This window comes from Vipera berus (genome assembly GCF_964194415.1).
Source record: "Vipera berus genome assembly, chromosome: 16".
Taxonomy (NCBI): Eukaryota; Metazoa; Chordata; class Lepidosauria; order Squamata; family Viperidae; genus Vipera; species Vipera berus.
In genome coordinates, this window is record NC_138219.1 from 1,392,557 (window position 1) to 1,406,415 (window position 13,859).

General features: G+C 51.7%; 1 protein-coding gene across 2 annotated transcripts in view; it reads left to right on the forward strand.

The window, feature by feature from the left end:
* LMNA (lamin A/C) overlaps nucleotides 1–10,426 on the forward strand; it is a 45,075-nt gene extending 34,649 nt beyond the window's left edge. For both annotated transcript variants that reach the window (XM_081340184.1, XM_081340185.1), the window contains exons 8-12: nucleotides 1,996–2,103; nucleotides 2,279–2,398; nucleotides 3,540–3,635; nucleotides 6,396–6,623; nucleotides 7,781–10,426. In XM_081340184.1, coding sequence (XP_081196310.1) covers nucleotides 1,996–2,103; nucleotides 2,279–2,398; nucleotides 3,540–3,635; nucleotides 6,396–6,623; nucleotides 7,781–7,807 — 579 coding nt within the window. In that variant the 3' untranslated portion in view covers nucleotides 7,808–10,426. The remainder of the gene's footprint in view (nucleotides 1–1,995; nucleotides 2,104–2,278; nucleotides 2,399–3,539; nucleotides 3,636–6,395; nucleotides 6,624–7,780) is intronic.
* The last annotated feature ends 3,433 nt before the right edge of the window (nucleotides 10,427–13,859 follow it).

Genomic DNA, 13,859 nt, shown 5'->3' on the forward strand with positions numbered 1-13,859 from the left:
GTAATACAAGCGAATTTGAGGGCTAATCCACATGGAGCCCCATTTCCATCTGTCCTGTTTGCCCTCGTTCACTCCCTAGAGACTAAAATGGACAATGTGAAATTTGAGCGGGTCACGAACAAGGAGTATATATCGGAGGTGGTGACCCTTTGAGAGCTGTATGCAACGAAATTTCATTTTGATGTATGCCGATTGGTGTACATTCAAAGTGACAATAAAGTTATCATCATTACATTTAAACGACTGATGGGAAGGAAAAGGGAGGCGAAGCGTAAGAGTGGAGGGCAGCTGGGCTAAGAATAACAGATTCTACTCTAGTTTAAAGATTGAGCTTTTTTACTTATTTATGGAAATGTATTATTGGCCACCCAACTTCATGATAAATGGAAGAAAGCCCAGGTTAGGTTTTAATAGCAGAGAATCTCTGCAGCTCAGTTTCGAACTGTGGGGTCCTCGGCGCTCTCTGAGCTTGGCGGTTTTCTTGCATACATTTATTTCGTGACCCAACTAGGTGACACCATCAGTGCTAGAAGGAAGTGGGGTTTGGTTTCTGTTTATGAACAGTAGTTTGCCCTGTCAGTGATTCTGGGGAGACCGGTGTGTGTGTGTGTGTGTGTGTGTGTGTGTGTGTGTGTGTTTCTCTTTGGTGGTTCCTAGATTGAAGTATTGTTTTCTGCTTATTTGTCTGCTTATCTGATGTTGCCTGTCAGAGAGAAGGGGTTTGCTCTGGTGATGTGACCTTGTTGGGTCATGAAACATCTCCAAGTAAACCGCCAAGCTCAGAAAGCACCCAGGACCCCACAATCTGGGTTTTGTTCTGGCCTTCCTGTCCCTTTTTTTAGCGTAGCCCCCCACCCCCCGCCATCAGGAACCTGGGGAAGGAGAGGGCTTACCTCGCATTGAGAGTTTCCTTGAGATTGCCAATGTAAAAGCGGGGATGGCTGGATTTTGGCTAGAGCCAAAGTACCTGGCAGGATCCAGGTTGCCTTCCCAGCTGCAGAGAGTTGGCTTTGCTTTGTGGCTCCCACCAGTGAAGTCTCAGGAGCCTCTGGTCAACAGGGATGGAGAACTTTTGTGTATATAACTTTATTAAAGTTTTGAAGAAGCAAGATAAAAACCAGCAAGAACTAATCGAGTAAAGAAAGAAGAAAAAAGAAAAGAGGAAAAGAAGAGAAAGACAGGGACCAGAGTGCAGGGGAAAAAACCCAACTCTTTGTAAGAGTTATTAAGTACAAATGTAAATTAACCTCTCACTCTCTGATTACTTAACATTTACTTAACATTTTTTTTATCTTCTATTTCTTTCCTAATCATCAATGCCAGGGATGGACAACTTAGAGGAGGAGCTGGCAGCAGCTCTTTCGGATTGGGACCAATCTGGAGAAAGTCTTCCAGTTTCACTTTAAGCTCTGTGTGTTTGTGTGTCTGTGTGTGTCTGTGTGTGTGTGAGATGATTCTTTTGTTCCTGCAATTGTTTGCAGTGTTTTCAAAGCTCAGCCCCCAAATACAGAGCTGCTGACATTTCATAGTCTTTGGAGACATTCTCCCTGAACAAAATGGTTGTAACTTTGAGTAATAGATTCCTCCCAAAATGTCCCAGAGCTGCTGTTCAAAAGATAACTGGACTTTCTTAACATTTTTCCTTGAAAACATTTCCCTTCTCATCCAAGAAGCTTCTTCGGTTCTGAAGCTTCTTGGATGAAAAGCAAAACACATTCAAGGAAGAGAACGAGTCCAGTTGCCTTTTAAACAGACCCCCTTGGAACAACCCTGACCTGCATGCTTGAAGATCTCCATAAACATCCTGAAGAAATGCAGGTTCCGGGTGAGCAGAGTGTTCGAGTCTCAGGTATTGGTGGAGGCGAAATGGGGTCAGCTTAGGAAAACCTCAGAACTGCCTCCCTTTTGGCTAGCCCAGCCCCCCCCCCCAGCCGGCCTGGCATCCCTTGGGCCACCCAACCCCCCTGCCACGGCTCCTCTCTTGTGTCTCCTTAGGACCAGCCTCTGGGGAACTGGCAGATCAAGCGCCAGAATGGAGACGACACCCCCATTTGCTATCGGTTCCCTCCCAAATTCACCTTGAAGGCTGGCCAGCTGGTTACGGTGAGCAGCAGCGGTGGGCTTGGTGGGCAGGAACGGTTGGGGTCCCAGGTCGGGAGAAGCGGCAGGGGGGACGAGGTGCCAGGAGGAGCCCCCCGCCCCTCTGGTTCCTGTGCCAGCCGCAGGGAGCTTCTGTGCCAGGGTGATCAACCTCGTCTCTTCCTCCTCCTCCTGCAAGATCTGGGCTGCTGGCGCGGGGGTGTCCCATAACCCCCCCACGGACATGGTCTGGAAGAACCAAAGCTCCTGGGGTTCCGGCGACAGCTTGCGCACCGCCCTCCTCACCTCCAGCGGGGAGGTAAGGCACCGGCATTCGGGGGCGGGCGGAAGACCCCACGGTGTCTCTCGTTGCAAAGAGCACTGTGGGTGGGCAAAGGGGTAGAGCATTGTTTATTTGTTTAATTAATTTAATTAATCTACCTCTGGGTTGCGCAATTAATCATGCTGTCCAGAGTATCCCAGGGTGGCCTACAAATACAATAAAAACAGAGATAGAAAAACAATTAGAAATATAGGAGGAGTTATAATTACACAAAAATAAATAGCCTATTATGGATGCATAATTGCACAATGGCTGGGGGCTGCTCTCTCTTCTCCTCCCGGTTGCCTCTTTTCCTCATCAGGTGGATGCAGGGCCCCCTCCCCCCAATTTTCTTTCCTAAAAATTCCCCCTTCCCCCAAAATAAATCCTGGAAATCAGGATGATGCCTTTGTGACTCTTCATTCCCATTTAATTCTGAAACAATTCAGAGCCTGTCAAAACAGACAAAGCAAGGGGAGGGGGCGTCACATGGGACCCTAGGGCAGACATGTCAAACACAAGGCCCGGGGGCCAGATCCGGCCCGCGAAGTGGTTTCATGTGGCCCGCGAAGCCATCCTGGAAACAGTGAGGGAACGGCCCCCACTGCCTTGGCCCTGGCCCAGAGACCCTCCTTCTGCCAGAGACCCTCAGATCTGTCCCGCTCCTGCCCAGGCCCCCATAGGCACCCTTGATGTGAACGATGTAGAGCTGGCCACGCCCACCCAGTAGGCCATACGCACTCTACCCACGCCCACCCAGTAGGCCACGCCCACCCAGGCCATACCCACCCGGCCCCCTGAGGGCAACCGCAATGCTGATGTGGCCCTCAATGAAATTGAGTTTGACACCCCTGCCCTAGGGACTAACAAGTCAGGGGTGTGTGTGTCAGTGGATACATCCTGGCACTTTTCTTGGTGCCAGCACGGAAGGGGCCTTCCCTTCCTTGTGTGGGAAACACACTTGGTGTGGCCCGGAGCTTCGCTGAGGCTGGACCTGGGTGCAAGGCGCTCTGCCTGCCTGCCCACTTGCTTCCCTGTCTTCCTTCCTGGCCCAGCTGCTGCCCCCCCAAATCCTGCTGTGCTGGGGTGGCCCAGTATCAGCCCTCCCATTTCTTCTTCTCTCCCTCCCTCCCTCCAGGAGGTGGCCATGCGGAAGCTGGTCCGGTCAGTCATAGTGAATGATGGTGATAAAAAGGAGGACGAGGATGGCAGCAGCCACGGCCAACATCACCATGTGAGTTTGGGGGGATGGGAGGGGGGCATCCGCTTGCTTCTCGGGGGCTGGGTTAGCAAGCACGATGTCATGGTTCCGACAGAGAAAAATAAAGCAGAATTCCAAGGCTTGCAAATTCCTCACAAGAACATGTTTATTAGTTACAAAGTATCGGCACACAAAAAGTGAAACCAAGTCTGAAGATCCAGGCAACAATTCCCCAATACAAAGTTAAGAAATCCCAGCCCTAAAGCTATGCAAGTAACTACGTTCCCCACTGCTTCTTCTCGGCAGGCTTTTTACACAACGCCCAGCCTGCAGTCCCAGGAGCAGCCGATGACCTTGGTTCCCATGGGACAAAAGATTATTTTGACTAGTGAAGCACCTGGCAAACCCCCTCCCTCCGTTCTACGTGGCAACCGAAAATGAGCAGGAATAATGGCTGCAGCCATGCTCCTTTGTAGAGTTGGCTCATGACTCGGCAGCCGTTGGGCTGGCCTTTGAAAATGCAAATGGCTTTAGTTGTGGGGTGAGCGGGGAAGTGTTTCCTGCTTTGAGACTTGTGGGAGAAATTCTTCCTCTGAAGGCATTTGGATTTATTTTTTTTAACCACGTTCTGCAGAGATTCTGTCCTGTTCGTTAGTTTGCAACTAAGATTCAGAAGATAAAAAAGGCCCCGCAAAGAATGACAGTGAAATAATCCTCAGTTGTAACCATTAATTATTCTCAGGTGCACAAATTGAAATATTTATATACAGTACCTCTCCTTGCTTGGTTTGCAAAGAATTTTAGTAAAGCCGGTAATTATTTATGTATCATTTGTTTTATTAATTAAATTTATACGCCATCCATGTCGCTGACTCAAATCAACTCTGGGCGCCTGTCCCTTTGTGTACAGACTAGAGGAAAATAATGTCAGGGGATCTCTGGAATCACAGAATGGAATCTTCCCAAGTATCAAGGGGTACTTAAAAAATATGAAATAAGCATCTCTTAATCAAAACCTGAAATCAGAATAACTGAAGTATTTCCTTTGTGTGTATTGGACGCTTCAGATAATGTTGGAAAGCCTGTTTAGCATTCAACTGGCTAAGGTGCTCGCATTTAACAGGCGTGTAAATTTATTTATTTATTTATTTTATTAGATTTATATACCGCCCTTTCCCAGAGGACTCAGTGCGGTTTACAGGGCATTTTAAAATCATACCAATACAAAATACAAGTTAAAAGACAAATAAAAGATTAAATTATCCCTGAAAATAAAACCCCAGTTAAAATTCTCAGCCTGGGTCAGAGAGCTCAAAGAGCCAAGTCTTCAGGTCTCGGCGGAATGAACGTAGGTCAGGGGCAGTCCTGAGCTCCACGGGCAGCTGGTTCCAGAGGGCAGGCGCACCCACAGAAAAGGCTCTCCCCCTGGGTGTTATCCGCCGGCAATCTTTTACCGGCGGCACCCTGAGAAGACCCTCCGCACAGGACGAAGGGAACTTGATGCTGGCAGCAGGTGTTCCCTTAAATATCCCGGACCCAAGCCATTTAGGGCTTTATAGGTCATCACCAGCACCTTGAATCTCACCCGGAGGGCAACCGGAAGCCAATGCAGCTCGCGGAGTAGAGGTGCTACATGGGAGTATCGGGAGATCCCCATCACAACGCGCGGCCGCATTCTGCACCAGTTGAAGCCTCCGAGTGGTCCTCAAGGGCAGCCCCATGTAGAGAGCATTACAGTAGTCTAACCGGGAGGTCACGAGCGCATGAGTGACTGTGCGTAGGGCATCTCGGTCCAGGTAGGGTCGCAACTGGCGCACCAGGCGAACCTGGGCAAAAGCTCCCCTGGTCACGGCTCCTATATGATCTTCAAAGTTGAGCTGTGAGTCCAGGAGGACGCCCAAGTTGCGAGCCCTATCAACGGAGGGTAACACCTCACCCCCCATCATTAAAGGTGGAATAGTTTGGTTAGCCCGAGATGCCGATACGCAAACCACTCAGTCTTGGCAGGATTGAGACGAAGCCTGTTTCTCCCCATCCAGACCTGGACCACCTCCAGGCAACGGGACATCACGGCGAGGGCATCGCTGGGTTGGTTCGGGGTGGAGAGAAAAAGTTGGGTATCATCAGCGTACTGATGATACCCCACCCCGAAACCACGAATGACCTCGCCCAGCGGCTTCATATAGATGTTGAACAGGAGGGGCGAGAGAACCGACCCCTGAGGGACTCCACAAGTGAGAGGCCTCGGAGCCGACCTCTGCCCTCCTGTCAACACCGACTGCAAGCGGCCCAGGAGGTAGGAGGAGAACCACCGTAAAACGGTGCCTCCCACTCCCAACCCCCTGAGACGCCACAGTAGGATACCATGGTATCTTTACCCTCACTTCCAGTGTGATTCTTTATTTCTGGAATCATTAGAGGTCTTTTCCACACCAGGCTGTTTTATAGGCTTTTAAGCCCCACGGCCAGCCAGTTTCAAGAGGAATCGTGTCCTTGCAAGAGACAAATCGGATGGAAGAGAATGTTTTTAGCTCGGGGTCGAACTGTGGGCTGTCCTTGCCGCTGTCTGGGCTTGGTGGTTTTCTTACAGACGTTTCATCATCCAATTGGGTGACATCTTCAGTGCGCTGATGAAGTTACCTAGGTGGGTAATGAAACGTCTGCAAGAAAACCAGCAAGTTCGCAGGGCACCAAGGACCCCACGGCTATGAACCTAATGTCTCCAGCCCCAGAGGGAGTCCCGGTCCGGACGGTGCCAAGCTTTGCCTCTTACCTTTTCATTTTTGTTTCCAGAGCTGCGGCAGCGGAGATCCAGGCGAGTACAACCTGCGTTCCCGTTCGGTGGTGTGTGGCACGTGTGGGCGGCCAGCAGAGAAGTCATCCGGGGGCACGAATGTGTCCACCACCTCCTCTTCCTCCAGCCTGACCGTCACGCACGGCTACCGCAGTGGGGGCAGCAGCCTCGGGGAGAGCCTCCTGCCGCATTCCTACATCCTGGGCAGCTCTAGCCCACGCCACCAGGTCAGTCGGGGTCGCCCCCGCAGGCATGCATCATCCTGGTGGCTTTGTGGTGGGAGCGAGGGGCCACCCACTCCTCCCCTTGCCGGGAGTGCTGTGTTTTTGTGCTTTAAGATGCCTCCAGGCAGGCAAAGGGTTGGCTGTGGGCATCACAGAGCTTCCTGGCACCTTCTGTGCCACACAGGGCTTACCAGCCAGGGCATTTTGGAAAGCCTGAACAGTGTGCGGGGGGTGGGGGTGGGTGGGCGAGGACCCTGAGAGGTTGCATTCTGGGTCTGCAAAGTTCACATGAGAACAGTTCAACCCCAGTTGGCTTTGTGCCCAGGGCTGTGTGCATTGTCTGGAATGATATAAGGTTTCCTGCTGGAACAGGGGTTGGACTAGAAGACCTCTGAGCTCCCACCCAGCCCTATGTTTCTGTGGAACCCTCTCGGAGGTGGCTGGAACATGGGAGGTACAGTTTGGGTATCCTGTCTCGCCCCCTGTGGAATTGCATGACTTGGGAGGTTCAGACGGCTCCTTGGGGCTGGACACTCCCGTGTTGAGGTTCAGCATGAGGACAGCTGAGTGGGTGGGTGTGTTTGTGTGCACACGGGCGTGCAGTGGGCAGAGCCAGTTGGTGCAGCCAGCACACTGTCTGTTCTCCCAAGCAAATGGAAGTGGAGCTTCGCTGGGCCTGCTCAGTGACCGTCAAAGGTGGGGGACTTTTATGCAGAACATTTTGCACTCTGAAAAGGGGCTGTTCCTCCCCGGCATTCAGGAACTTGTGCAAATGTTGGTCGGGCTAATCAATCTGGGTGCCGAAATGGGGCTGGAGAGCAGTCTGAGCACACACAGGCAGTCTTAGCTGGGGGAGGAGCTGTTTTTCTTCTGGGTCAGGGAGGCCATTGTGTTCCTGCCCCATAAGCAGCCCTGTCCGGGTCTCCCCCATCCTGGTATTTTGAGAAAGGCCCAGTTCTGGATCAGCCCTGAATTTCAGTGCAACGACTTCCCTCCAGAAGATGTGGGTGCTCCATCAATGGAGGCTTTTAAGAAGAGACTGAACAGCCATTTGTCTGGAAGGGTAGAGGGTCTCCTGCCTGAGCAGGGGGTTGGACTAGGTGACCTCTGAGGTCCCTTCCAACTCCGTAATTCTGTATTCTCTCTTTCTCTCCCCATAGGAACCATCAAACTGTAACATCATGTAGTTCTTCGATGTTTCCTGATATGTACACCCAGCCTGCTTGAAGTTTCTCTCCTTTGAGAAAAGCATATTTCAAAAATTTTCTACACAACACTTTATACTTATGCAACACATAACTATATATATAGATATATATATATATAAAAATACACCGAAGAAGCTTCAGGAGTTTTTTTAAGAAGGGGGAAAGTTTTCCTATCACAAAATTTTAAAAGGAGCCCTCCCAAAAAAGAAATGAAGCCCTATAATTTTAATATTTTTTTCTAGTAAGGGGGAGCGTGCAAATGGGAGTGTATGGATACGAGTGTGTGTGTTTCCTTGAATACCAAAGCTTTCGTTTTGAAAAACCAAAAAAATATTTCAAAGTTTTTCTCCTCCCGGGTCAGTGTTTGTCAACCCCATCAACTTTTAAAATGGGTGGACTTCAGCTCCCAGAATTCCCTAGCCAGCCAACATGTTGGAAGTCTGGGAGTTGAAGTCCACCCATCTTAAAGTTGACGAGGTTGAGAAACGTTGCTCTGGGTTAAACTCTCTAAATGTATTGCACTTAACATCTCCCTGTGAGGGTGTTAACCACTAACTAAACTATGGTTAACTCCTTGCCTTGCTCCCCGGCAATCCATGCACTTGAGCAGAAGAGCCCAACTCTCTTGAAGACACTACAAGCCAAGAGTTGGCCTTTGTTTACATTTTGAAAATGGAAGGGAGACTTTCATGCGGAACCCATTTTGGTTCCCAATGATACATGGGGGATGTCCCAGGTTGAACCCAGGTTCTCAACCCTGGCAAGTTTAAGGACATCAACTCCCAGAATAACCCAGCCAGTATGGGGGACGACGGCATCCTGGGAGTTGAAGTCCACCCATTTTAAAATTGCCAAGATGGAGAAACGTGAATTTAACCTCATGTCGGTCCACTCACTCCAGCCCAAATCAGGTTGTTTAATACCTGCATTAAAACACTTTAAGAGATGATAATTCAATAATTATCCTTATTTTAGCCAGGTGTTTCAGAGAAGTCATCTCTGGTTCCATTCAGGATTGCTTTGTGCTTGTTTTCCAATGTGGCCTTTCCCGTCCTCCCTTGTAAGAAGACGAGCGCCTTTAGATGCTTCTTGACCTGCTTCGCTTTAGTGGCTACGCTGATCTCCCCGCCCCTTGCCCAACCCTACCAATGGTGCACGGTGCCTGGGCGTGTCTAGAGTGCCTTGCCTTGGCAGGGGATGCAGAAGTGGGCTGCCTGTGTCCGGCCTAGGAACGCCTGGGCTTCAGACAGCCTTCCAGGGCTCCAGAATGGTGAGGAATGACTTGAGAAAAGTGCCTTCATTTCCCTGCTGTGGGATCCAGTCAGGGGGAGATGTGGGTCTTTGGCCTGCAGCTCCTGCTCCGAGACTGAGCTGTGGGGCGGGGGAGAGGGAGGTGCCAGCTATGCTTTCCAAAACGGGCCCCGCTCTGCTCCACCAGGAGGAGAGGTCCAGGTCTTCTCCTGGTCTCGGAGCAGAGATCAGCAGTCCCGTTTGGTGCCCTGAGGTCCAGGTTAAGTCTGGAGAAAGTAGCTGTTGTACGGGGTTTGGGAGTTGAAGCCCACCATTCTTAAAAGTTGCCCAGATTGAGCAACCCTCGTTAAGGTCATGTTCTTCAACTGGGCGTTAATGGTGGCTGGCCTCCTGACCCATGAATCCGGAGCATGTCTTCGTTGGACGCCTCCCGCCCCAGAGGATCCATTGGTGGGATCCCTGCCTCCCCCCTGCCCCCCATCCTTTTGGACGGGCTGTTCTGGGCCTTCCCCTTTGAGAATTTGCTGGGGAAGGGTAAATCCTCTTGAGGGGGGAGGGACCTGGGGAGGATCGATAATTTTTCCCACTGGCCAGTTGCTGCTTTGGCTTCCTGGGAAGGAGGAAGAGCTGGAGAGTTTCTGGAGAGCCCCCCCATGGCCTCTGCCCCCCCTTCCAGGTATGTCCCATGTGCCTGGTGGGGGCAAGCCTGAACCCCCACCCCACCCCTGTCCTGTTCAGAAAGTTGGCCCAGAATAGACGGTTCTTCCTCCAAGAAGCCCCTTGGAGTAAAAAGCGGCTGCAATTCTTCAACTTCTGCTCTTGCCTCCCACGGGGGTCCCCCCGGCTGCCCTTTTGAGGCAGCACCCCTCTTTCTCCTGCCACTCGTTCCTTTTGCCCTTGGAGGGAGGCAGCCTTTTGAAAGCCCTCTCCTCAGGAACGCTGGCAGGATTCAGCACCCAGGGCTGCTGAGGGGTGCCCTGCCTCCTTCGTGGGGACAACAGCCTGCCTTTAAATTGGGGGGTGGGGAGGAGGGGAGGGCAGCAGCCAAACATAAACCAGCCCGCTGCTTGCTCCTGCCTGGTGCAGATGCTTTCTGACTGAGGGGGGTGGGTCTTCTCTGCTCCACCTGGACCCAAGGCCTCGTCCTCTACTTGCTCGCTCTTTCTCTGTCCTTCTAGGAAAGGGCACCACTGGGAGCAGCTCTTTGGAGAAGGCTCTCCTTTTAATTTGGGGTGCTGTTAATTTGGGGTGTTGTTGGCTGGGTCTGCCAAGGCCTGCTTTGCTGATCTGATGGCAATTGTGCAGTATTTCTGTATTTTCTTAAACCAATATAGTTATACAAAAAGATGGGTGTTGTCTTTCTTTCATCGCGGGGCGGGGGGGCGGGGAGTTGCTTGGCTTGAGGTTCCCACCCCACGTGGATCTCCCCCCAGGGAGGCAGGGTCACTCTGGTGTTTAAGCCACCACGCTGCCTGTGCACACACCACCTGAGCAGTGGGGATGCTGTCTGAGCATGGAGGATGCGACCCATGGAAAAATGCCTCTGGGCTGCAATGGAGCCGGTGGCCTTGTCCTCCAGACTAGGGCAGGAGATGCAGTCAGACTTCAGCCCCCCACAACAGCCCCCCTGCTCTTTGTGGAGGACGCGTCCTCCCAGGCAAGGCCAGGTGGTTGGTGGGAAGACCTGCCAATCGATCCGCAGTGCTGACTCACTTGGAGCCGAAGGAGGCAAGCAAGGTGCTGGGCTCCAGGTGGTCTGCCTGCTTCCATTGCCCACGTCAGATGCTCTGGCTGCAGGAAACCGCAGAAGCTCTCGGTGGCCACCCATTTCCTTGTGGTCTGTGCCGGCCTCTGATGGGAATGGCCCGCAAAGAGGGTCTCCTGCCCTGCCCACGGCGTGGTGGTCCTCGCAAGCACGGACCGCCTGCCCTGCTCTGCAAAGCCCCCCAGGGCAGGACAGGACAAGAAATAAAGGGTGGGAGATCCAGCCTGACACTAAGGCGGCCTTTCCTGCCGGTGAGAACGAGTCTCCTGCGTGAGCGGGGGGCTGGACTAGAAGACCTCCGAAGTCCCTTCCAACTCTGCTACTCTGTAGTCTGTGGCGACAGCCCCTTCCTGCTCCTCGCCCTCCCCTGTTCTCCCCCCAGACCTGCCCCTTGGAAGGAGAGGCTGGCTGGAGGTGAGTGAAGGAAGGGGCTGGGCAGGGCTGGGGTGGGGTGGGGGGCACCAGCTTCGAAGCAGCCCCTTAAAGAAGAAGGGAAGGCGGCAGCCGAGGAAGGGGCCCTGCCATGCTGCGGTTTTGCTTTTAAGAGCAACCTTGGATCCCAGCAGCGATAAATCAAGCAGGTGGCCGGGAGACCTTGGTTTTAGGAACCTGCAGCCGACTGTAATTGATCCCACGTGGTGGACTTCAAAAGCAAGGTAATCAACCCAGAGCACTGATAAGAGGAGCTGCTGTGCCGCATAACTGCAAACAATTCCTACAAGGAGAAAATACAGACGTTCTATTCATGTGTGAATTATTTATTAAATTTAGAGTCTGCTCCTCTCTCACTGAGGGACCCTGGGCGGTGTTACAAGTGAAATATTAAAACATAAAAACTATATAAAAATTACACAAGAGGCGAAGACGGTTTAAACTCAGAACTAAAGGCTCCTCTAAAGTCTTAGGGAAGATCTGGAAATAAAAATGATCCACACAGGAATGGGAAATGCAGACTAATATGCTGGAGCTGTTGGTGTCAGAAAAGCTAAAGCGTGAGAGTGGTTGGGCAAAATGTTCAGAATTTTATTTTTTTTAAAAAGGGATTCTTTAGATATGTTCAAAAGAAAACAATTCATAGCTGCTTAATGAAGGCAGCAAAACGTCGCTAGTCATTAATATAAAAAAGCAGATATATTTTACCACCTATTTTGGTTCAATTTTACCCACAAAAAACCTCTGAGAAATTGAAAAATGAGGTTCATCTCAACAAGGAAGTCCAGTCTGAGGATTTTTCTGTGCCACAGTCCCCCTCTCTGCCCAGTCCCCCTCTCTGCCCAGTCCCCCTCACGGCGGGCGCTTCTTGTTATGGGGGATATAATAGGAGAAGGAAGGCGGGTTGGGCATGTTCACCGTCTTGAGTTATTTGCAATAATAAAGCCAGATACAAAGATACCATGACTCTTGAAACAGGCCATTTCACAGGTGGGGGGAGTGCATCTGAGGAAGGGTCCTGGGATCTGGCCAGTCCCCTATGGGTTACCTTGGAGAAATTGGGGGGAGGAGGCAAAGAAGCATCAGGATCTTGCCAAACTGGCATCTTGTTTTTCAATCAGTTTGTGGGAATGTTGGAGACGCTGGTGATTTTGCGGTGTTCAAGCCCTGGTGCATTCCCCACCCCCCATGCTCTTTCTCTCTCACCTGCTCTCCGGTAACTTGATCAAAGTACCCCAGAGTGAAGAACGGAAGGACACATGAAAGGCTCAAAGCTGAACTCCGTACAGGCAGTTTTCAACTTACAACCTTTCTTTCCACTGTTGTTAAGTGAATCACTGCAGTTCTTAAGTTAGCAACATGGTTGTTAAGTGAATCCGGCTTCCCCATTGAATTTGCTTGTCAGAAGGTCTCATAAGGGGATCATGTGACCCCGGGATACTGCAGCCGTCATAGATACGGGTCAGCTGCCAAGGATCTGAATTTTTATCAGGTGACCTATGTGTGTGTGTGTATTGCGTGCTCCAATGGTTGGGTGAAAAATGATCATGTTAGTTTTTTCACTGCTGTTGTAACTTTGGTCACTAAATGAACTGTTATAAGTAGAGGACTGCCTTTCTTTGGTGCGATGGTTTACAAAACAACCTTTTGTTTTACATTTGACAACATTTCAAACCGTTTCTATACTTACAAAATTGTTCTAATCATCAAAAATAAAATCAGTTTCATATTTTTTTTAGTTTTGAGAGAAAAGCCCAGCAGCGATTTCCAAGCTGAAAGAAAGCTAGATAAATTCTTTAGTCAATTTTGCCATTTCTGCAACATCGCTGTGTACCGAATTATCTACACAAAGGCCGGCAATTAAGATAACGTACAAAATGCATTAGGCATCAACCACCGGTATAGGATACAAAACGCCAGCTACTGATGCAGAAGCGATTGCACAAAAACCCAGGCCCGTCGGAAGGCAAACTTTCCATCAGGCAAAAGGGGGTTCTACGGAGGGGCGATAATGCGCTGCTGCCACCCGCCCGCCTCTCCGTTTCAAGCAAGTCTGACCGTTCAAAGGGTCTCCCGGGTATTTCCCACCAGTGGCCACTAGAGGGCAGGAGCCGCCCGTTCTGGACTCCGGGGCGTCTCCTGGAGAAAACTGCTTTGAAGAGCGAGAAAAAAAAGGGAAAGAGGCGTCGAGGTCCCCAAGTCGCGAAGCTGCCGCCTGGGGGATCCTGGGAGTTGGAGTCCATCCCTGTGAAGGTGGCCAAGTCTGAAGTTTGAGGTTTGGGGCCAAGGGGAGCCCCGCCCTTCCCCCGAGGGCGCCGGCCGGGCGCTGGTCCCACCTGCCGGGCGGGGGCGGGGGAGCCTCGGCCGCCCACCGGGCTCCGGAAAGGCCGGGGGGGGGCCCCGCTCCGGACTGGCCCCTTCGCAAGAGCGCCAGACGCCCCCAGCGCCGCGGGGCAGCTCCGCTCCTTCGCCGGGCGGACCCTGCAGCCGCGGGAGCGGGGCGGGCTGCGGCGGGGCTGCTCTCCGCGGGTTGCCAGCCTGGCCGGACCCCTCCGGGCCCCCGGCGCCCCAGGACCGCGGCTC